The sequence below is a fragment of the Aquarana catesbeiana genome, linkage group LG04, assembly GCF_042186555.1.
Source record: "Aquarana catesbeiana isolate 2022-GZ linkage group LG04, ASM4218655v1, whole genome shotgun sequence".
Classification (NCBI taxonomy): Eukaryota; Metazoa; Chordata; class Amphibia; order Anura; family Ranidae; genus Aquarana; species Aquarana catesbeiana.
The window spans coordinates 423,195,193-423,217,275 of record NC_133327.1 but is presented as its reverse complement, the minus strand read 5'-3'; the positions used below and the strand labels follow the sequence as shown (position 1 = coordinate 423,217,275).

At 43.0% G+C, this 22,083-nt stretch overlaps 1 protein-coding gene across 8 annotated transcripts in view; it reads left to right on the top strand.

Annotated features, from left to right (window-relative positions):
• Positions 1–22,083, top strand: part of NHSL1 (NHS like 1) — a 291,056-nt gene that overhangs the window by 166,935 nt on the left and 102,038 nt on the right. The window contains exon 1 of one of the 8 annotated variants that reach the window (XM_073627372.1): positions 15,990–16,648. The exons of the other annotated variants lie outside the window; for them this stretch is intronic. Coding sequence (XP_073483473.1) covers positions 16,633–16,648 — 16 coding nt within the window. The 5' untranslated portion in view covers positions 15,990–16,632. Of the gene's footprint in view, positions 1–15,989; positions 16,649–22,083 lie in introns of those variants that run through there. 8 annotated transcript variants of the gene reach the window in all.

Sequence of the window (22,083 nt, the reverse complement as noted above, 5' to 3'; positions counted from 1 at the left end):
GTGTGCGGTCCCCTGAGACTCAACAGTTGTTGCTCTGTTAACTACCAGAACTCATACAGGATCTTTGTTGTTCTGCAAGAAAACTATTTTAAAATTATACAGTATAGTATATTGTATATAATATATTTAGCAATATTAGCTATTCTTAATTTTAAAGTTGTATTCTGCTTCTGTTTAAATCAGAATTTTAATTAAAAAAAATGTTTTTATAGATAGCCACAAAAAATGGTTCCTGTTATGTATCATTCTCTAGTTTACACTTCGTTCAGAAGGGCTGCATTATGCAGAATGGCATACAGCACTTATGGTATTTGGCTGCAATTACGCCCAATTTGGAAAACAATGAAAATCGATTGCTAGGTTCTGCCTGAACAGGACAGTGCTATGCAAATCTAAGTTTGCCAACCAGGTTGACAGACCTTTGTTTACACAGTGCGCTCTTTGCTCATCTAATTGTTTTACTGCTGTAGAACAAGATAAATGTGTATGTGTTTCTTTTTCAGAATAGTTCCGTTCTCATCACCTGATACAACTATGTACAGATAATACAAACCGCTTTAAAGTAGTGAGATCCTTAAAGAGGAAGTAAATCCTGATGGGTTTTACTTCCTCTTTTTTCTCCTGCTAAGTAAAAGCATAATGGGCTAGTATGCATGGTACACTAGCCCATTATGTGTCACTTACCTGCAAATGAAGCCCGCGTTGTTCCCACTGGTGGCCGCATCTATCTTCGCCCCTCTTCCTTCCGGGGCCACGGACTCCAGCTTTGTGACTGGCTGGAGTCGCGTGACGTCACTCCCACACATGCGCGTGGGAGCAGTCAGTCACGGCACTTGCTAGTGAAGAAACGGCACAGAGGGCCGTTTATTTACAGCGCATGTGCCAAAGACATCATCGGTGCACTACAAGGTAAATGTCTCCTAAACGGCACATGTTTAGGAGATATTTACAGTACCTATGGGTAAGCCTTATTATAAGCTTACCTATAGGTACAACTTCCCCATTGAGGGTATACAACCACTTTAAGCCCCGTACACGCGGGCCAAATGCCAAGTGACATCAGCCAGTTCAATAAAAACAGGCTGACATTTGGCCTGTGCGTATAGCAACCGGTTCGACAGAAGCCGGCCGTTTGGCTGGCTTCTCTCAGACAAGCATGCTGGAAAACCAGCAGCCGACTGACTTCTGATCAGCGCTCTCAACCAATGGCTGGGAGCGTTGACCGTACTGTTCTGATGGTGGGGGGGTGGGGGTTTGGTGTCCCTAACAGCTTAGCGGGGGGGGGGGGGGGGGGAGATCTCTGTACTAATGTTGGATCGTGGGTTGAACAGAAAAAAAACTCATAGTGTGTACCAGGCTTAAAGGGCCGAATATCGGACGGCTTTCGGCTGGTTCAATAGAAACCGTTTGACATTCAACTCGTGTGTGCGGCAGCCAGTTCATTTGGCTGGCTTCTTGCGAAGAGGCATGACTGAAAAAGGTTGACTGATCAGCACCTGTGTTCTGGTGGGGCAGGGCCGCTATCCCCTGTCAAAATACAATAGCTTAATAGGGGAGATTGCTGTACTAACATTGGATTGTTAGTACAGCGGCTCATCCTCAGTACTTCATTTTTTTTTTTCGTTCAAGCAGTGTATACCAGGCTTTAGGCCTTATGCACACTGAGAAGCTCAAAAACGCTTTATGAGCCACACGAATGTTTAGAATAAAAAATGCGGTAAATGAAACAATTTTGCATGCACTTTCATGCGTGTTCGTGCGCGTTCCCGCTTCTAGTGTCAATGCATTCTATTGGCCAGAATTATGGCTATTACAATGGATTAATGTGTGCTAATATACATTTCTTTTTTACTTTTGAGCGTATTTTATGCTCAAAAGCTCCTCTCCTGAACCCTCAAGTGATGATTTTTTTTTTTTATTGCCTGTAAATCACCTGCCACTAAACTCCTGGAAATGCAAGGACACATAAGGGGGTGATTTACTAAAGGTAAATCCACTTTGCACTACAAGTGCACTGCAAGTACTCTTGGAAGTGCAGTCGCTGTAGATCTGAGGGGTAGATCTGAAATGAGGGGAAGCTCTGCTGATTTTATCATCCAATCATGTACAAGCAAATATGCTGGGTTTTTTTTTTCCTTCTTCAGATCTACAGCGACTGCACTTCCAAGTGCACTTGTAGTGCAAAGTAGATTTGCCTTTAGTAAATAAACCCCATAGGCTAACAGGCAGAGAAAAGTAAAAACTCAAAACAGCTCAATCGCCTGTGGGAGCAGCTTCTTTGAGCTGCAGTGTGCATGAGGCCTTAAGCTGCTCATAGATGAATCGCAATTCAGCCAGTTTAGCATGGACCGGCCGAATTTCGATCCATGTATGGCCATCCTTGCTCAACAGAAGTTGATCGTTAGAAATGGGAATGTTGGAAAACTTTTGACGATTAGCGGATGCAGCCACTGATCAGTAAATTCTCACAGCAGAGAAGTCCCACAGTCACAAGATAAAGCCATTGTGGGGAGAATTCCTCCATTCATGTCAGTACTTGTGTGTATGAGCCCCCAGAATGTGAACATGTAACTCTCAGTTCATGTTGGTATGTTTAGCCTAGGGCGGGGGTCAGCAAGCCATCGATCTACTGGTTGATTGCGGGGAGCTGACAGGTAGATTGTGAACATGGCTCTGCCTCCCCCCAGTCTTTTCTGCTCTTATGTTCACTTTAGAGCGGAGAGCATAAGGCAGCAAAGTGCTGGATGGAGGGCAGGGGCAGGAGCTACTTCAGTGATTGGTTGATATGCAGTCCTAGCAACCAATCACCAGCTTGGTATTATAAACATTTAACTCTGGCAGCTACCGCTCCCACCTTTCACCCAGCACTATGCTGTCTTCTGAACTCCACTCTGTTGTACACATGAGGTCAGGTAGGAAGTGCTACCTACACAGAGGTGTGTATGTGGGGGGAATGTAAAGGGGACAGAAGAGACCCTGTTGGGGGGGGGGGGGGGCAGAGGAAACTACAGTGGGGGGATTATGATGAGAAAGGGACAGGACACTGCTTTGGGGGATGGGAAGTCAGAGGACACTGCTTTTGGGGGGGGGGCAAGGGACACTGCTATGAGAGGGGGGGCAGTAGAGGAAATTACAGTGAGAGGGTGTTGTGAAGGGGCAGAGGACACTGCTATGGGGGAGAGGGGGCAGAGGGGAAGAGTACACTAATGCGGGGGGTACTGTGAAGGGGGTAGAGAACACTGCTATATAAGGGGGAGGAGGGGGGGAGAGGACACTATTGTGGGAGGTGATATGAAGGGGGGGGGCAGAGGACACTGCTATATGGGGGGGGAAGAGGACACTATTGTGGGGGGTGATATGAAGGGGGGGCAGAGGACACTGCTATATGGGGGGGGGGGAGAGGACTCTATTGTGGGGGGTGATATGAAGGGGGGGGCAGAGGACACTGCTATATGGGGGGGGGGGAGAGGACACTATTGTGGGGGGTGATATGAAGGGGGGGCAGAGGACACTGCTATATGGGGGGGGGAGAGGACACTATTGTGGGGGGTGATATGAAGGGGGGGCAGAGGACACTGCTATATGGGGGGGGGGGAGGACACTATTGTGGGGGGTGATATGAAGGGGGGGGACAGAGGACACTGCTATATGGGGGGGAAGAGGACACTGCTATATGGGGGGAAGAGGACACTATTGTGGGGGGTGATATGAAGGGGGGGGGGCAGAGGACACTGCTATATGGGGGGGAAGAGGACACTATTGTGGGGGGTGATATGAAGGGGGGGCACAGGACACTGCTATATGGGGGGGAAGAGGACACTATTGTGGGGGGTGATATGAAGGGGGGGCAGAGGACACTGCTATATGGGGGGGAGGGGGTAGAGGACACTATTGTGGGGGGTGATATGAAGAGGGGGAAGAAGACACTACTGTGGAGGTGTGATTATGAAGGGGGGCAGAGGACACGACTGTGACACACTATGGGCTAGATTTACTAAAACTGGAGAACTCAGAATCTAGTGCAGCTGTCCATGGTAGCCAATCAGCTTCTAACCTTAGCTTGTTCATTTAAGTTTTGGCTATAAAGCATAGAAACTGATTGGTTGCTATGCAGAATGGGCCTGATTTTGCGCTCTGCAGCTTTAGTAGATAAACCCCAATGTGTTTAGCGTACCCTCTTTTTTATTGGGAGCTTGATAGTTTTTTTTTTTTAAGGATGCCACCTAGGAGCATTCCCAACCCCCCCACACTCCTTCCCATGGACCTTTGATTTATCCATGTTGTCCAGGTAGATCTAAACCACTAAAAAGTTGCCTACCCCTGGCCTAGGGAATATACCTGAATCTTTGGAATCCTATGGTGTTTGGTATTGCCTAATAAATGTATAAAGGGTTGAACTTACACTTACGCATTGTTTCAGCCTTATAGTTACTGGGAAAGTATTGGTCCCACTGCTGAAATCTTTCTTAGCTAATTTCTGTCATAAAGTGAACCTTCATGGTATATACATTAAATAAAAATTGTAGAATTTTATTTTAATCCATATTCAGTGTGTGTTTTGGCAAAGTCTTTTTTACTTGAAAAAGGTCTCTTCTGCCTGGGCGGCTTCTAGAGCTCTGCCTTTGTCTGGACCCTATGGCCATGTAATAGGTGAAGCTTGAGCGCACAGTCAGCAGGAAATGTCTGAAATCTTAGCCCTTGGATGCACTTTATTCCAGCGTCTTTATTCATCCATTGGAATGTTTTATTACATTTGTAGCCTTGTTTGTGTTTCTGTGTTCCTCGTTTGTTAAGAATTTTTTTTGTGTTCATTCTTTGTGTACAACACTGGGAAAGGTCATAACCTGGCAATTTATCATTTTTAAAACTTTACAAATTGTTTCCAAGTTATTATGACAGTAAACTATGGTTTTAAAGAAATAATTCTATTCAAGTATGTATTCCTAACTCAGAAAAGAACCTTTTATTGCTCTCAGCCTCCCCCAAGTCTCCAAATTCCTTCTTTTTTTTTTTTTGCTGCTGTGATAAAAATTTCTAATAGAGGGTGGCTACGTTTGTCCTCCATGGTCCCCACTGCATGTAGCAATGTAGCCACCCTCACTTGTTTGCTTTGGACAACGACTATAGACTCTGGCTTATGGGATTTGTAGTGTGCCTAGAGCAGTTCACATGACTGCAACTCCTCGATTCAAACAAATAGAAGTGAGGGGGTAAAGGAGAGATTCGCAGGCTCACAGAGAACATTACAAGGTGGCAGAAAAGCGCAGTAAAAAAACGTTTTTCATGAAAAATAGATTACAGGACCATTAAGTAGTGGATGTTGGAGAATAAGGATATCATTTAGTGTCTCTTTAATATATTTGTTACATTTTGCATAACTTTAAGGAGCTTTTGCACCAAAACACAAGAGTGCTGAGAGAACTTGATGGCAAAAGTGACAAAAGGTGGCGTCAGGCAGGGGGTTTCAATGGGACCACACACCGCTCAAATTTTGTCTGGTTCTATCGGAATCCGATGAAATTCGCTCTATGAATGACCAGTTCTCTTTTTTTTTTTTGGCATGGTAAAATAGATGTGAATGGGCTCCTAATGTATATGTGTGCATATTGTGACCGTGGGCTCCAAGCTTGTTCTAGGAGCTGCAGTAAAGCTGAACAGGTGGTTTGGTGTCCAGGAACATGTGGCCTGGGGTCAGAGCCCTCATTGGAGTTTTGTCAATCCATTTGTCATGTTGAGTCTCACTTTTCAAGCTGCTATAAAAAAACAAATGATGCAAAATAGCTGCAACAGGCAGATCTACTTATAATAGCTGCTGCAGGTGGAAAGAGCTGTAAACTTATTTAAAGGAAAAAAGCGTTATTTTATTTTATTTACTATAATAATTCATAGAAGGTGCCTTTCATGCTGTATGCTTTGGAATAATCCTTATAACTCAATAACCTGTAATTACTATTTGTGTAGTTTTGTTTTTGAAAAAAAAAAGATGTTAAGAAATAATTTTTCTATTGTGATGCACTTGTGGACATTGTTGTGGTTGTTTAATATGTGTCACCTAGGTTTCTCACTTACACATGGTTAGGAGCTCCAGGGTTTATGACCGATGTGAGGAACACAAACTTTTTTGGTTTCTCAGAATCTTAATGAGTTCTGGTCTGAGTCCTGGAGCCCGGAGGATTGGTAGAGCTTTGGTGGGATAAAGCCTCCATTCCTAGGTCCATATCTTTTTTTTTAAAATATTTTATTTAAATCACAAAACCACAAAAGGGCGAGTCCAGGCTATCTCAGTAACAGTGTGTAGACAATAACATTACTGATACATTGGAATGGTGCATTCAAAAATCAGGATTGTAAATTAAATCAGACAAGACATTCCCAGCGTATGATCTGTGTGAATATGGTCCATGTATTGTATCAACTAAGGTGCAGACACATTTTAACGAGTCCTGAGCTCATCTAAACTATTTTCCAATTTCTAAATTACAGAAGAGAAAAGAAAAAATAACCGAAAAGAGCACAGAGGAGAGAGAAGAGAGGGGTGGGGACAAGGAAAGAGGGGAGGGTGACGACGACAGGGGTGGGGAAGGGGTCCCGGGTTGGAATGGGCGCCAAGCCATCAGGTATCTCTGCATGATACAGCTGTTCTATATTCATGAGCCAAGTAGGTTTAGACCAGTGGTTCTCAACTCCTGTCCTCAGGACCCACTAACAGGCCAGGTTTGCAAGATAACTGAAATACATCACAGGTGATATAATTTGCTGCTCAGTGATTGCAGTATTCTTGTCTGCATCTCCCCAAGGTAATACTTAAAATCTGGCCTGTTAGTGGGTTCCGGGGACAGGAGTTGAGAACCCCTGGTTTAGACCCCCTTCAGAGAGGATAAATAGATTCCATAATCTCCACAACTCTAAATATTTTTCTTGTTTATTTTGTGCTGAAAGTGTGAGATCTTCCATTTTGTTGATCTCTTTCACTTTATGGAGCCAACATCCGACAGTAGGATGTGATGAGTTTTTCCAATTGAGAGGAATACATGCCTTAGCAGCGTTTAGCAAATGCCGCAAAATAGATTTTTTATATTTCTTTGCTGGGATGTAATAGGAAGAAAGCTGGGTCGTCGGGGATTTTATAGTCCGTGAATTTTTGAACAATGTTCCGTACTTCCCTTCAGCATGATGCTATTTTCGGACAGTACGAAAATATGTGTAGCATCGTACCCCTCTCCTCCTGGCATCTCCAACAACGATCAGGCATCTCAGGATAAAATTTATGAAGCATCTGTGGGGTATGGTACCATTGTGTCAGTATTTTATAATTAGTCTCCTGAATCCTAGTGCAGATAGAGGATTTCAACGAGAACCTAACAATATTTTGTTGGCTGATCGTGTACGTACGGTTCATTTCTTTCTCCCATTTCTCCATCCAGGGTAGGTGTAAATGTTCCAACGGGGAAATCAGTAGACTATATGTTTTTGAGAGTACTTGTGTCAATACTCCATCCTCTGAGCAGTACTCTTTAAATGTGGATAGTTGTCAACCAAATCTTCCTGGAGTCTGTAGTGAGTGGAGAAAGTGATGGAGTTGTAGGGCACTCCAAAACGGCAAGCGAAAGGCACCGGTGGGCTCCATTAAAGAGGCGATGGAGGGCCAACTGTCCGACACTAAAAAATGCGAAGCCCGATTGCAGTTACTCCGTCGTAGGGTATAGAAGTGATGATCTCTCAGGCCTGGGAGAAACTGTGGATTCCCAATAATGGGCATCAGGGGAGAGTCTATGGTCGAGAGAGGGGTCTTTGTAAATACTTGTGTGCAACTACGTACTGTGGAGCTTATCAGGGGGTGTAGCTCTAGGGTTGGCGGTAGATTATCATAGAACCAAGGCGCTCCTCTCAGTAAAACGTCCGTTTCAGCTTGTTCATTTTGTACCTAGAGTTTTCCAGACGAGTGACAGTTCTATTAGGCGTCCTAAGTGAATTGCCTGGTAATATTTTAGAACGTCAGGAAGGGCAATACCTCCATATTGTTTAGGCAGGGATAAAAGCGATCAGGGAGTGCGTGGTCGTTTTGTGAGCCCAAATAAATTTGATGAATATGGAGTGGACCTGTTTAAAGAACTGAGAGGGTATTTTAACTGGTAAAGTTTGAAAAAGATATAAATACTTGGGTAAGATACACATTTTTAGAAGATTGCATCTACCGAACCATGAATGTAGTCCTCGATTCCATGTCTCCAACAAAACAAGGGTTCTGGTCAGGAGAGGGAGGAAGTTGAGTTCAAAGACCCGTTAGACAGGATATACGTTCCCAGATATTTCAGAGCTGTCTCTGTCTACTTGAGCTTACAGTTTAGCTGCAAGGTCCGGAGTAGCGCAGGGGGGAGACCCGTACCCCCATAGATTCTGATTTACCAAAATTGATCCGTAAGTTAGATAGCTTGCCATAAATATCAAATTCACAGATAACGTTGAGAAGGGACGAGAGTTTCTCCTCGCATTGTCTCTTGAGCCTCGATCCGTGTTTGATGAGGATACCTCTGATAACTGCCTTGTGGGCCTTCCATAGGATCCCCACATCAAAGTCAGGTTGTTTATTGGTCTGAAAGTATATATTCAGTTCTTTTTGAACATCCTAAACTACTTCAGGGGTTTGCAGGAGGCTTTCGTTTAACTTCCAGAATTTAGTCCTAGAGGAGGACAGGTCTGAAAGTTTGTATGTTAGCTCAATTGGTACGTGGTCCGACCATGTTATCGTGTTGATAGCTGAACTTTGTACAGGCTGCAATTGTGAGTGTGGGTTTAAAAAATAGTCTATGCACGTATAGACTATTTTACTCCCTACTTGTGTATATGGAAATATAGTAAGTGTATGAGCTCTGGATGACCTTTTGTTAAACTTAATAAACTTTTTTTTTTATTTAAAAAAAAGGTACAGGTGCTGCCTTTTTGTTTTGGTGAACCCATTAGGTAGAAACCATGGGGTTGATTTACTAAAGGCAAATACACTATATTGTCAAAAGTATTGGGGCTCCTGTCTTTACATGCACATGACCTTTAATGGCATCCCAGTCTTAGTCCGTAGGGTTCAATTTTGAGTTGGCCCACCCTTTGCAGCTATAACAGCTTCAACTCTTCTGGGAAGGTTTAGGAGTGTGTCTATGGGAACGTTTGACCATTCTTCCAGAAGGACATTTGCGAGGTCAGGCACTGATGTTGGATAAGAAGCCCTGGCTTGCAGTCTCCGCTCTAATTTATCCCAAAGGTGTTCTATTGGGTTGAGGTCAAGTTCCTCCACCCCAAACTCACTCATCCATGTCTTTCTGGACCTTGCTTTATGCACTGGTAAGCAGTCATGTTGGAACAGGAAGGGGCCATCTCCAAACTGTTCCCACAAAGTTGGGAGCATTAAATTGTCCAAAATGTCTTGGTATGCTGAGACCTTAAGAGTTCCCTTTTACTGGAACTAAGGGGCCAAGCCCAACCCCTTAAAAACAACCCCACACCATAACCCCCCCCCCAACAAATGATTTGGACCAGTGCACAAAGCAAGGTCCATAAAGACATGGATGAGCGAGTTTGGGGTGGAAGAACTTGACTGGCCTGCAAAGAGTCCTGACTTCAACCTGATAGAACAGCTTTGGGATAAATTAAAGCAGAGACTGCGAGCCAGGTCTTCTTGTCTACATCACTGCCTGACCTCACAATTGTACTTCTGGAGAAATGGTCAAACATTCCCATAGACACACCCCTAAACCTTGTGGACAGGCTTCCCAGAAGAGTTGAAGTTGTTATAGTTGCAAATGAGGGCCAACTCAATACTGAACCCTAGGGACTAAGACTGGGATGCCATTAAAGTTCATGTGCATATAAAGGCAGGCGTCCCAATTCTTTTGACAATATAGTGTATACTGTGCACTGCAAGTGCAATTGCTCCAGAGCTTAGTAAATGAGGTAAAACTTCACTTTACAAAGAATACTCAATCACATGCAAGGAAAATAAACAGCATTTTTGTTTGTACACGATTGGATGATAGAAAACAGCAGAGCTTCCCCTCAGATCTAGAGCAAATGCAACCTCCTTGTTGTTTAGGAACTGACCTGAGTTTAGTTATTGGCTCAAAAAAACATGTTTTTGTTTGTCTTGCTATGGACAAATCTTTCCTGCATTGAAAGTGTATTTGTTTACTGCCTTGCTGAATAATAGGAAAAACCTGCTGGGACTGTTCCTGAGTGTCCCTGTTTCTGGCATGGTTTACCTTTGCCAATACCAGTTGAGCCTGTTCCTATTACAATATCTATAATGGAGACTGTCTTTGGATATCAAAGTACCCCAGATGCCTTTTACACAAGCTCGCTCTTTTATATCATGCAATTACTTTATGATTTCATATAGGTGACGGTTGCCTAAATAAAACTTTACAATAATAATACTCCTAAAAGAAGACATACTCTGCTCCGTTGATGCCCGTTCCACTGTTTTCTGCAGTAAAAAACTGAAACCAGAGAATCTGCAGACTCATGCTTTAGTTCCTCCTGTCAGCTCATATGTAGGTACAGGACACAGTAGGGATGTAGGGGCTGATGGATCAAACCACAGTTCTCAGCACAGGACCGTGATTCCGACACTTTTGGAGGGGTCCAATTCTGCAGGACCCCCAGCTGGCGGTTTCTCTACACTACTACAGAGAACGTTGAAATGGGCAGCAGGAGAGGTGAGTACAAAATGTCTTCTCTGCAGGGGTAAGTTTTATTTTACCAACAGAATTAAAATATAGGAAGTCTTACGAATCCTCTTAAAGCGGAGTTCCGCCAATTTTTTTTTTTTAAAGTCAGCAGCTACAAATACTGCAGCTGCTGAATTTTAAAATATGGACACTTACCTGTCCAGGGCGCCTGCGATGTCACCCGAAGCCGATCTTCGGTAAGGGAATCAGGAAGTGAAGCCTTGTGGCTTCACAGCCCAGTTCCCTACTAAGCATGCGTGAGTCGCGCTGCGCAATCCCAATGGTCCCTGCTGTCTTCTGGGACCTGTTTGTCTCCCAGAAGAGAGCAGGGGGGGACAGAGGAGGCGCCGGACATGGCGTAGATATCCGCGGATACTGCAGCTATCTATGCCCAGAAGTGGGAGCAAATACCTGGAATAGACAGGTATCCCCCTCCCCCCTGAAAGGTGCCAAATGTGACACCGGAGGGGGGAGGATTCCGAAAGGGGAAGTTCCATTTTTGGGTGGAACTCCACTTAATATGCTACACACAGATGCCCTTCTATAGTTTCTAGATTGTAAGCTCTAATGAGCAGGGCTCTCTGATTCTTCCTGTACTGAATTGTATTGTAACTGTACTGTCTGCCCTCTGTTGTAAAGCTCTGCGTAAGCTGTTGGCGCTATATAAATCCTGTATAATAATAATAATACTTTGCGGAATTTAGCTACAAAAATTCCAATAAGTGGCAAGAAGAGGGAGACAATATATGAAAATGATTATCACAGTTTTATCATTTATCACAGTTTGTGAATTTTGAGGCTTGGTGCTGCCCTCTCTTTATCCTGTTGTTCTTGCTACTGGCCCATAAGTGCTAATGGTAACAACAGCCTGGGCTAGGGTAGCAGCAAACTCTGTATTCTGATAGATACATTTGTCAGAAGAGCTACGATGTGTATGCTGTGTTGACACAAGGCAAACGCATTGGATACTTCTTGTAATATATCTGCTGTAGTAAATGGGGGCAGAGGTTTCTCATTTTTGGACAAGTGTGCAGCAGGTGTTCAGCTAAATGTATAATGACCAAAGCACCAAAGTCATTATATTGGGGATCACATTTCTAACTAGCATTTGGCCTACACTCAAATAGCTGGAGCTTGTCACTGAGAACAAATTGTCTCCTGTGCCAGGACTTGTGCAGTGTTAATGATTTAATGCGTCCGTGATTGACCATCGCTCTTTGGACATCTCCAAAGTAAATACTTTAACTTACAGACTTTAAAATATGTAAGTTAAATTGAAATAATGTATGGAGATTGCTTTAGATATCCAGCTCTTAAAAAGACAACATTCTGGTATATGGTAGATTTGGTTGGAAAGATGAAGAGTGACGCTGGCCATAGATAGATCAGTTCAGCAGGGAGCGGCTGAATTTCGATCCATGTATGGCTGTTCCCGCTTAATGGAAGTTGATCTAATGATCAACGTCTTTTGAGGGAAGTGCTAGAAAACTTTTGTCGATAAGTGGCTGCAGGTAATGGGCTGCTGATCATTATAGAGTCCTGCTATCAGAATACAATGGCACAGTGGGAAGGTTTCCTCTATCTACCTTTCCTGTGTGGATGGGGAAATCAGTTTGACTGGAGTACCCTGTCTTTTAGGAGCAGCAACTCGTTGTGTGGATCATCTTATTGGATTACTTCTTACAGACAAACAACTGTGGATCAAGTACCCCTGAGCTCTGTTGATATTTTGGATATATGAGTAGTAGCACTGAATCTTTTGCTTTGTTACAGTACCCTGCTGTACATTAACATTGGGTAAAAACTGCATTCTTCTAATGCCGCGTACACACGGCCGGACTTCCCGTCAGAAAAAGTCAAATGGGAGCTTTCGGTCGCACATTCCGACCGTGTGGATGCCCCATCGGACTTTAACTATATATTAACTATATATATATTACTAATCTTATTTATTAAAATGGGTCTGTTATGTGTAATAGCATAAACATAACTTAAAGTGTAAATTCACCTCTACAGAAAATCTGTAAGATGAACTTACACTGTACCCCCTCCCCAGCCCCCCCCCCCCCCCCCCCCCGTCCCGCTGTATTGGAGTCCCGCGATCCCCCTGCTGTCAGACGCCAGGTTGCTGCTTCACCAGTCCAGGTATTTCAAATCCCTGAGGCTTAACCTCTTCTCCGTACCTCTCATTGTGTACAGATAGGAGGCATTCGAATTGGTCAGCACTGTCACATAAATAGTAATGGTACTGACCAATCAGAATCTGCCTAGCCTGTCCTGTTAGCGCTGGAGGAGGGAAAGCCAGGAGGATTTCAAATCCCCAAACCGGTAAAGCGGCATCCCAGTGCCTGACAGTGGGGGATCACGGGACTCTGGTACAGCGGGACCGAGGGGGGGGAGGGGGTCCAATGTAAGTTCACCTTATAGATTTCCTGTAAGGGTGAATTTACCCTTTAAAGCTTACACTGATATTTGCATTTCCCCTTTTTTTTTGACTTGAAAGTAACATTTTATGGTTTGCGAGCATTATATACTTCTCTAATCTTGCTAATGGTAGTGATGTCATCTGCTGCTTCTCTCTTGAACTTTAAGGTAGGCCATATATTATACATTTTTTTCCATTCAACCAGCGGGTTTAATAATAAAAAAATGTGCCGATTCCCCCAATTTGGCTGGTCCCTGCTGAACCGGCCGAATTTCGATCTATATATAGCCAGCTTAAAGCTCCCGATACATATTACATTTGCATAATCTTTCTTAGATTTACCACGTAATTGTGTTAGAGGATATTGTACAAAGTATGGTGTAGAGACTGGCCTGAAGATTGAATGGGTAACGGTATTCTATTCTTGGGTAACTAGGCTATTTTTAGGAACTACTCTCTTCAGTTCAGCTTTGTGTTTTCAAATTTCTCACACATTGCTTTTAAATGCAAATAATGTGGATAAAGTCTGATTAGTGAACAGTGCAGTCTGGCCGTCCTGTATTGTTCAAGTATGAGCATTTACTGATCTGTAACTTTTACATTTCTGCCCTCCTGACTCCATTCTTTGTCAGATGGCGCCATCAGTTCATCGTATAACACGCTCGTCTATAGAAGGTAACTGTTTTGTAGCAGGATAGCAACTTTTTTTTTTTTTTTACAAGAAAAATGTAACAATTTTTAATGCAGAATATTTCTGAACATTGGGAATACTGTTAAAGCTTTTTATATATCCTAGTGGTAGTAAATATTGCTGTCTGATCTGTAAAAGGTTTTATAGGAGAATGTAAATGTATCTTCCAGTTCTCTCTGGGTAGGTCTAGGTGCCCATGTAGCCTATAATTAAGAGCATCTCACATGTGCTGTATATGATCGGATGTAATTACAGTTCAAATCAGATATGGGAGGATCTAAATGTCAGATCCAGTCTACTGCGTTTTTTTAAATTGTTTTTTACCTATAAAGCAGAGGTCTCCAAACTGCAGCCCGTGGGCCAGATACGGCCCTTTGCTCACCTTTATCTGGCCCTTGGGGCACCACTCCATCCACTGATACCAATGATGGGGCATTATACCTCCCACTGATACCAATGATGGGGCATTATACCTCCCACTGATACCAATGAATGAACAGCATTCCTCCCACTGATACCAATGATGGGGCACTATTCCTCCCACTGATACCAACGATGGGGCATTATACCTCCCACTGATACCAATGATGGGACATCATTCCTCCCACTGATACCAATGATGGGACAGCATTCCTCCCACTGATACCAATGATGGGGCACTATTCCTCCCACTGATACCAATGATGGGACATCATTCCTCCCACTGATACCAATGATGGGACAGCATTCCTCCCACTGATACCAATGATGGGACAGCATTCCTCCCACTGATACCAATGATGGGGCACTATTCCTCCCACTGATACCAATGATTGGGCACTATTCCTCCCACTGATACCAACAATGGGGCATTATACCTCCCACTGATACCAGTGATGGGACATCATTCCTCCCACTGATACCAATGATGGGACAGCATTCCTCCTACTGTTACCAATGATGGAACAGCATTCCACCCAATGATACCAATGATGGAACAGCATTTCTTCCACTGGCACAAACAATGCGGCACCATTCCTCTCTTGAATACCAACAATAGGGCATTGGTATAGCCACTTGCAATAATCACTGTCTTTTTCTTCCGCCGGGAGAAGACAATGGCCCAGCAGGAGGGATTCCCGCATCAACACTGTCTGTTTTGATGGGGTAATCAAGATAATTTCTTTCCTGCAACCAAATTCACTCCATGTATGGCCAGTCTTAGGCTAGGTTCACACTGATGCAGTGCAAAATAAATCCATTTTCCAGTGTGATTTTAAGGAGTAGCTGCACTTCGAGTTGACGCCTCTCTCCCTGTGTCTCTCTCTCTGTCTCTCTCTCTCTCTCTCTCTCTTTCTCTGTCTCTGTCTCTCTCTCTCTCTCTCTCTCTCTCTCTCTCTCTCTCTCTCTCTCTCTCTCTCTCTCTCTCTGTCTCTCTCTCTCTCTCTGTCTCTCTCTCTCTCTCTCTGTCTCTGTCTCTCTCTCTCTCTCTCTCTCTCTCTCTCTCTCTCTTTCTCTGTCTCTCTCTGTCTCTCTCTCTCTCTCTCTCTCTCTCTCTCTCTCTCACTCTCTCTCTCTCTCTCTCTCTGTCTCTGTCTCTCTGTCTCTGTCTCTCTCTCTCACTCTCTCTCTCTCTCTCTCTCTCTCTCTCACATATGTCGGGGTGTGCAGTGGGGAACACAGCAAACACCTGCACAGGGCCCTTTTTAAAATCGGAACAGATTTGCAGTGCATATATGTGAATGGCCTCCATAGATACTCATATTATTTCTCTTGTCATGCAATTCCATGCGTTTTCCATCAGAGATCACAGAAGTGTGAACTAGGGTTTAGGAATAACTTTTGACTGACATCTACCAGAACTTCTATTCTCATTTCTAATATATTCATTTTCATTCCATTAGGAAAAGTTCACATTGGGATCACACAGGAATGCGTGGCACATTCTTGTGCAATTTCCGTACATTCCCATGTGGTGTGATTTTCAAGTCCATTCATTTGAATAGAAATCGCAGTGCATGCACTACTTTTAAAAAATGCGCCACACCAAATCGCATGGTACTGCGGTACAATACTATTTGGTTCCTGACAATGCACTGGGTTTGCGATCTCCATGTGGGGTGCCGTTAATATTAAAATGACACCCGCATGCAGATCGCAAGGGCAGTGTGTTTGAACGCAGTGCTGGTGTGAACTGCCGATTATAAAACTTGTCATATTTACTGTTGATATTTAGATCTCATGTGAAATTAAAAAAACATACAATAACCTTACACAAAAGCAGTATGCCAAAAAAATGTGCCCAGGGGGGACTGGAAAACAAGCCAGGCATTCCAGAACAAGAAAACAAAAAAAAAACATGATCCACAAAACGCAGCGTTAGTGTTTCACAACAAACAGTTGAGTTGGATTAGGAGCGATTTAGCAGCCCTGCCTCTGCCATTTGACATCCCAAAGCCCTGTGCACACAACAGTGAAAAATGCTGACAGATAAAGTAGTACAATTGGACATGGGCCACTGCTATCTCTAGCCATAGAGAGGCTGCAACATTCCTTTTTTTTCTGTCTCTTTCCTTAGCTATTATTTTTGGAATGGAGGGGAGTCAGCTGGAGAGGAGAGCAGAGGGTTACAGGCCGCCAAACGGCTGGCTCGGATAACACAGGATTGGATGGCAGCTTCCTTTCACAGCACGAGCTGGAGTGCCACGGTTTTTGTGTGTATGCTGAATGAAGGGGGCTAGGAAACAGCTGTATGTGGTGCAGCGCTATCCACTTGGAGAGCTCTTCTCTTCCCCAGCATTTTATGGAATGGACGCACAATGTTTTGTCTGAAAGGTGAGCTGTTTATATTTCTGTTGGATATCGTTCACTAGAATGTGAAAAGCTTCTCTTCCTGCCTTTCTGTCGACTCTAAACAGGTCTAGCGATGAGACCAACTTTTCCGAGAGGCTGACTACCAGTGAGGCTTACATTGTTCTCATTGTTCTTGCTAAGTTAGGATCTGCTGCCAGTTCTGCTGTTTTTTTTAGAATGGGTGTTTGTGAACCCTTAAAGATGACTTTGCCAGATGAGCTACCAGTTTATGGTGACAGTTGGTGTTGCTGTCACTTCTGCTACTTAAGGGTTAATGCGAATAAATGAAGCACACAAAGATCAGCGAGAGAAGTTGCCAATCAGACGTCAGCTTTGTTTAGTAGGTTGCATTCAGTTCATATTGGTAATGACACTTTGTACGGTGCTACAACACAAAATGATAGAATATATGTTGGGTAGAGGTGGCAATATCATAAAATAAATGCTGGCCGGAGGTGATATGGTCTGCAATGTGCATTGACTTTGGTGATCTTCTCAACAATGAAACTGCCAATGGCTCCCTGGTGTGGTCTGCAATGTGCATTGACTTTGGTGATCTTCTCAACAATGAAACTGCCAACGGCTCCCTGGTGGTTTCCCTGTTGAAATTCACAATGCCAAACTGTGATAGGTGGTGGTGGTAGTAGTGTAGGCACAGGGAGGCATGACTGATAGATGAACTTGACTTCATACAATCACCTCTGGCTACAAAAGTTCATAAACAGATTCTACGGTTATCTCCATCCAAAATCAGCATAATAGTTTGGAGTAAAGCTCTTATTTACATTTTAAGGTCGATCTAAATGATTGATCATTGGTTGATTTAACAGTTAGATAATAAGTCAGCAGGGAAGTGCTAGTCCTTGCAATTAAATGTATAGCAAAACTGTAGTTGGTGTTATTAGAAGATATTTTCTTTTCCCCTAATGGCGGTTCCCAGTGCAAGAATTTCTCCATCCACGTTGTATACTCTGACATATGTGAGTCAGATTATGTCTTTCTGTAATGTTCTCCCTGGGGTGATTTATTCAAAATAGTTTATATGTTCACTTTCTTCTATTAACTACATCATATTAGGTCATTTTCCTTATTCTATAATAAACATGTACAAGACGTTTAGAAAGAGTGACAATATGGGGCCATGCATATGTTCACTACTTAGAGCGAGAACCAGAAATGGTATTAGTATACTTGCCCTACACTTCAGTGATAACAGTTTTCTCACATATGATCTAAATATATAGCGTAAATGTAACTTGCTGCTCCCATTCCTTGGAGAGCTTGACACAGGGAGAAACAAAAGCTTCCTTACTAACAATGAACTAAAACGAAGCTGGTCATAAAAAACATATGGAGAAATAAGACAAGCAAAGATCTAAGCAATAATCTATTGTAGTCAAGGCACACAAATAGACAATTCTGTACATCTATTTCTAGTCTAAAGCTGGCCATTCACTAGTAAATTTCTGTACAAACGTTCAACTGAAACTTCTTATTTGTTTGTTCAATGACTGGACGAATGTCTTTTGAAAGTACTTCAGAATTTTGTTTGCTTTTTTAACATTCGATTTTGGAACAAATGGACTTTTCCAAGCGAAAACCACATTCACTGTTATGCCCTGTACACACGGTCAGACTTTGTTTGGACATTCCGACAACAAAATCCTAGGATTTTTTCCGACGGATGTTGGCTCAAACTTGTCTTGCATACACACGGTCACACAAAGTTGTCGGAAAATCCGATCATTCTGAACGCAGTGACGTAAAACACGTATGTCGGGACTATAAACGGGGCAGTGGCCAATAGCTTTCATCTCTTTATTTATTCTGAGCATGCATGGCACTTTGTCCGTCGGATTTGTGTACACACGATCGGAATTTCCGACAACGGATTTTGTTGTCGGAAAATTTTATATCCTGCTCTCAAACTTTGTGTGTCGGAAATTCCGATGGAAAATGTGTGATGGAGCCCACACACGGTCGGAATTTCCGACAACAAGGTCCTATCACACATTTTCCGACCATGTGTACGGGGCATTAGAAATTTGAACATTCAAGAAAAAAATCCTATCCTGCGCCTTCAAATTTTATCATCACTGCAGTGGAATGCGAACGCCGATTTGACCTCACAAGCGATTAGATTGAGCGGTCTGAAAACAAAAATCTCTCAAACAAAATTCTACTAGTGTATGGCCAGCTTAAGTGAACATCAGTACTGCACTTATCTCAAAGGTTCGAATCATGATTGTCCAAAGTTGGCATCTATTGGGTCAGTGCCTAAGATAGCAAAGGAAGATAGGACAGCACTAATACACAACCCTGAGAACTTCTATATACATTTACTTTTACTAAAAGTACTTTTATCTTATAACATTGCTTAGACAAAAGGAGATGTGTTTGTGCAAAAGAACAATAGCCTTTTGAAAGGGTGTGCCTGAGCCCTTTGCCAAAAAAGATTATATCTAGTTTATCTAGTAAATAATTTTGCTGTTGCATATTTCATAAAATGTTTTATGGCTCTTTTCTCAAGGATATTGTAGTTTACAATTATGCCTGTAAATATTCTCATTTATCCCAGGCATGATATAGCTTGGCTATTTTCACCCTGGGCTCATCCAGTGGATCCTAGGGGTTCTTTGAGCAGTGGTGGATTGACCTCCCATTTGATGGCCATTATTGATTGGTTTTAGTTAGTTGCACCTGAATGTTGCGGGTGGATAGTATATATGGATGTTACGCTTCAGAGAACAAAGGCCTAGCGGCCGATTCGCGTGACATTTTTTTATCCTATAGTTACCCTGTAGCAAATAAAGATTAACACATTTAATGTTTTGGGCTACTGTTCATCTCCATTATCACGTTTGAGTCAGTGGAAGACACTCTGAGCCTGAGCACCAAGACCTCAACTCCCTATTGCAGGGGTCTTCAAACTACGGCCCTCCAGTTGTTCAAAAATTACAATTCCCATCATGCCTAGTCATGTCTGTGAATGTCAGAGTTTTACAATGCCTCATGGGATGTGTAGTTCCACAACAGCTGGAGGGCCGTAGTTTGAGGATCCTGCCCTATTGGCATTCTGGATTAAGTGCTGCTTCTTATGCTTGATGGTACTTGCATAATTCTTGGCAGATGCCACTTGGAAAGAGCCAACAGCAAGACACAATGATATTTTTTAGCTGACTGTAAGTGGGTATTTTTCCCCAATGTAAGATGCATTTTCCCCAGTGACCTTGGGGAATTGTCTAAGCAGCTGTTGCCCTGGACATGAAAATAATTTCAAGGGTTCTATTGGAGTAAAAAGGTTACTAAAGGCTGGTTGAAGTTTGTCACATATAACTAGACTTGTTCTGTAATGTTAAAAAGTTGCAGTTATTATAATAACTTCATAACATTGATAGTTATCAACGTGCTTTCATCTTTTTGTGCATTTCCTTATTTGTGAGGCTGTGTGCAGTCTTTTTCCATTTTGTTCAGCCTGCTGTTTTATTGAATTTGATGTTGGTAGGTATTGTGGATATTTCTTATGTACAGTACTGTGTAATCTATCCATACATCAACATTTGTGGTTGGTTTTACCAGAAATCTGACCATTGGTAGACCCATCCTTTCTCAAACATACTTGAATAGACACACAAAAAAGTAGGATCCAATCAAATGACAGTTAAAGTGGTTGTAAACCTCAGTCATGGAATCTGAACAAAGCACATATATCTGTAGTGTTTACTTATCTCTCTCCACAGCTCTAAGGCCCCTTTCACACGGGGCAGATCCGCTCAGCGGAGTCCACCAGCTGAGTGGGAGATCGCTCCATTGATCTCCCCTAAGCGGGCAGATGACAGGTCTGTCTCTGCTCACTGAGCGGGGAGGAACCTGTCAGAGCCCTGCTGATCTCTATGGGGAGATCAGCTGAAAACAGACAGCATGTCCGTTTTCATCATGTCTCTTCCAATCCGCCAAGATGGATCGCAGATGTATCGCCATATGTCTGTCTTCAGCGGATCGCATGGCAGACGGGTGTCAGCGGACACATCTCCACCAACATTCCACCTGCCCATAGGAGTTAATGGATGGCCCGCTTGGATCCGCCTGAGAAACTGACAGGCGGATCCGAGCAGGTTTATCGTGTGACAGGGGCCCAAGTGTCGTTTCTCTCTGTTGCTTCGTTCCTCTATTTTCATCATGAGTCACTTCTATGTAGGAGGATTTGTTTCATCTCTGTTTATCACCTGAGGCCAGTCACTTCACTGGGTATATAAGAGGATTTACAACCACTTTAAACTGACAGTGGCCTAAAATTTTCCAAAATATTCAACTTTTTATCAGTTATTTTCCTCCAGAATCTCTACAACTACAGTTGTTTTCAAGCAAACAATAACAAATTAGTTTAAAATGCTCTGGGGAAAAAAAAAAATCCCAGGGCCAAAAAGGTCTACATATAGCCCTCGGCAATACATTTCGATATAAAAAACTTGGTTAAGAAGAGATTTCGTAGAATAAATAAATGAAAAATCAGGCAATAAGTGTGAGCACTCAGTGAGGTACTATTGGTATCCAGCAAACCCTGCAGCTGTGCAAAACTTAGAAAGTTCCTTCAGGTTACCTTAATCTTGAGTAATCCTCCGCTAAATAAGCACAGCTCCATAGACGGTCAGTACGGGGATTGTGGAGTATACTTGTCTAAGCCTCTGCTCTGGAACTCATGCCTCTTCTTCAGGACAGGTTTGAATCTGACTGCTTGATGTGAAAAACATTTCAATGTGCATCAGTCTCAATGTATCCCTTGACGTGTCACTACATCATATATTGCTTTTACTTGACTGAAATATGTAATACATCTGGAACTCATTATCGTTCGATACAAATGCCTGTGACATGTAGCACAGACTTGTCACATTCTCTGCAAATATGACATTTCTATAACCCTTGGTAGAACTTTTTATAAGCAGGCCTCTTATGAAAATGAACAACATTCTGAAACAAAACATTTGGTTTCAAATGTGGTCACCATAACTCTAACCATGTGACTGCATGCGGACTGTGGGGGGGGGGGGGGGGGGTCGGAAATGAAAAGCAGTTAAGGAGTACACACTCCAGAACATATTAACCCATTTGTCTGGGCCTGAGATCCAATGCACCCTGGAAACCCAGACCAGCCCGATAATACTAACCCTTCTGACAAACGCCAGTGTTGCTAGATTGTCAGTCTGGACTTGATTGTGTCTAAGTGTAGTTCATTGGTGCGTGTTTAGTATTTCTTCATATGGTCAGGAAAAAGGAAAGGTGGCAGCATAGAACTAAGCCACGTGGTCGTCATTTAAAGTGATTACACAACATTTGGAGATGAATTCAGTGTATTTACAATGCGGTGAGCACAATGTATGGTGACTGCTTAGTGTGCCTTTAATACTGAATGAGTA